Consider the following 2,284-nt stretch of genomic DNA (forward strand, 5'->3'; position numbering starts at 1 on the left):
TGGCCGTGTAAAGGAGATCACCTGCAGACCTTGGCCAGATTCCTCAGGAATTTGGCTCTCCTGGCAACAGGATGGGGTTGGTGCAGCTGGACAAGGACAGGGGACACACAGAGACACCCACACGCCAATAACCTGCTGCGACGTCTGGTTTAATGAGGAAGAACAGGTGAGACACAACACAGGTTACAAATTGCCCACAAGCCGTGGTTTGATCCAGGGTGACTCAGGGAAAGTCTGGGGTTGCTCCTCCTGTGGTGATGGCCAGCCCTGATCACACAGCACAGCAGCAGAGCAGGGGCTGGGGCGCTGCAGAAGCGTTTTTATCTATCAGCAACCATGGAAAGAGCTTAGAAATGGATCTGAAGGGGGTCTCGGACCAGATCCTTGATATTGCCACAGTCACAGAAGCACAGAATGGTTTGGGTGGGATTTTAAAGATGATCCAGTCCTACCACTGCCATGGGCAGGGAGCCTTCCAATATCCTAGGTCACTCCAAGCCTCATCCAGCCTGGCCTTGGAAAATTCCAGAGGGATGGGGCAGCCACAGCTTCCCTGGGCATCCTGTGCCAGGGCCTCACAGGAAAGAATTCCCTCCTAATTTCTACCTAAAATCTAATCTAAACCTACTATCAGCGGGAAGCCACAAAGACCCCGACAAGCCCCCAAGGAATCAGGAACAGCCCATGGCTTTGAGAATAGAGTGCTTGGAAAGAGAGGAAAGCTTTAGAGAAAGAAAACCAGGAAGGGTAGAAGGATGGAAACAGATTTTTGAGGCGTTCAAACATCCACAGATGGTTTTAATGCTGCCCCAAATGCTCAGCTCTCCCTGAATGCCGTGCCTTGTGGAGCCGCGTCCTGCCGGTCACCCTCGTCCAGCGGCCTCCCCCTGGCTTTAGCAGCAGGGTCTGCAGCTGCCCACTGGGTACCCCCGGCCCCACCTGGCCCCGCCATAAACTTGGGAAGCTCCAGGGGTTCGGGCAGCACCAAAAGCACCTCCAACAACAGCTCCAACACCAGCTCCGACTTCAGGGACTCCCGCAGAGCCCACGGCGCTCTGCTGCGGGAAGGTGCTGAGGATGGGCCCGGGGAAGGTCACGACCACGGGAGGAGGGTAAATGACCACCGTGGAGTCGGGGCACTGCCGGACACAGGGCTCGTTGCAGGAATCGGCCACAGGCTGGGGCACGGCCACGCTGCAGGGGGAGGCGCTGCCATCGGTGCAGGGGCTCAGGGACTGAACCATGGCTCCGGGATGGGGATCTGTGGGGCAAGGCAAGAGCAGGAAAATAAAATTCACATCGGTTTCATAAGTAAACATGAGGATAAAAGGCTACGAAGAGGGTCAAGGGACAGGGAGAATTCTGGTAGCTCAGCACCCAAAATACATCCCTGAATTGTGGACTGAAGACAAATGGAAAGAGTTTTCATGGAATATTACTTAGGTCTCAGCCAGATCTGCATTTCCCAGTGGCTGAGCAGTCACAAATGGATTCATTTACACAATCCCAGAGTGGCGGAGGTTGGAAAAGCCCTTCAGGATCACCGAGTCCAACCCCCACCTTCCCAACCAGACCAGATCACCGAGTGCCACATCCAGTGGTTCCCACCAGCAGAATGTCAGACTGAGCCCAAAACTGCACTCGAAGTCTTGGTTAGAGGAAGAATTCAGGAGCTCAGGAGTTCAGGAACTTAGGAATTCACTTACCTACAGCACCAGAGAGTGAGACAAGAGAAGTGATGGTGTGAGATGTGAGGTCCAGCACTTTTATACCCAGCCTCAAAGTGCCCAGCACGTGAATCACCCACATGCAGAACTTCCTAATCAATTACTAACCACGATTATTTCCAGATCCAGCTTTGTTAACGGATGCCAATTGTTTTAGATAAACCACTCTTGCTAATTACTGTTTGTCCTTGTGTCCTGCATGACCTGTCCTTTACTGCCTTCCCCACTCTGCAATTTCAGCTTTATAGGGAGGGGATTATTTGTCTCTGCATCTCAAAGGCAAAATGTTTATGGGGTTTAGGCTTGATCTTCTCCATGACTGGACTCATTCCTTGGCAGGGGGGAAACAGACATTTTTCTGGATGAAAATATCCTCAACTCAGCCCAGGAAGGGCTGAAAAAGTGAGGGATAAACTGGAGTTCTGGGTTCTTGAATGAAAGATTGGATGGAAGATGAATAACCTGTGTTCTGGGTCCTTTAGACTAATAAAAAGTCTGATCAAAGCTCTGGCTCACTGAAAAAAAATCCTGAATTTTATAGTTACAGACCCAAATAA

General features: G+C 51.5%; 1 protein-coding gene across 1 annotated transcript; it reads right to left on the reverse strand.

Annotated features, from left to right (window-relative positions):
- Positions 1-893: 893 nt before the first annotated feature.
- On the reverse strand, positions 894-1,244 carry LOC137463727 (claw keratin-like). The gene has a single exon (XM_068175057.1). It carries the CDS (start codon positions 1,242-1,244, stop codon positions 894-896), a length of 351 nt encoding a protein of 116 aa, XP_068031158.1.
- Between the last annotated feature and the right edge of the window lie 1,040 nt (positions 1,245-2,284).

Source organism: Anomalospiza imberbis, chromosome 29 (assembly GCF_031753505.1).
Source record: "Anomalospiza imberbis isolate Cuckoo-Finch-1a 21T00152 chromosome 29, ASM3175350v1, whole genome shotgun sequence".
Lineage (NCBI taxonomy): Eukaryota > Metazoa > Chordata > Aves > Passeriformes > Viduidae > Anomalospiza > Anomalospiza imberbis.

Excerpts from the sequence above, each read along its gene's own strand:
- LOC137463727 (XM_068175057.1), bottom strand. The coding sequence starts at position 1,244 with ATGGTTCAGTCCCTGAGCCCCTGCACCGATGGCAGCGCCTCCCCCTGC.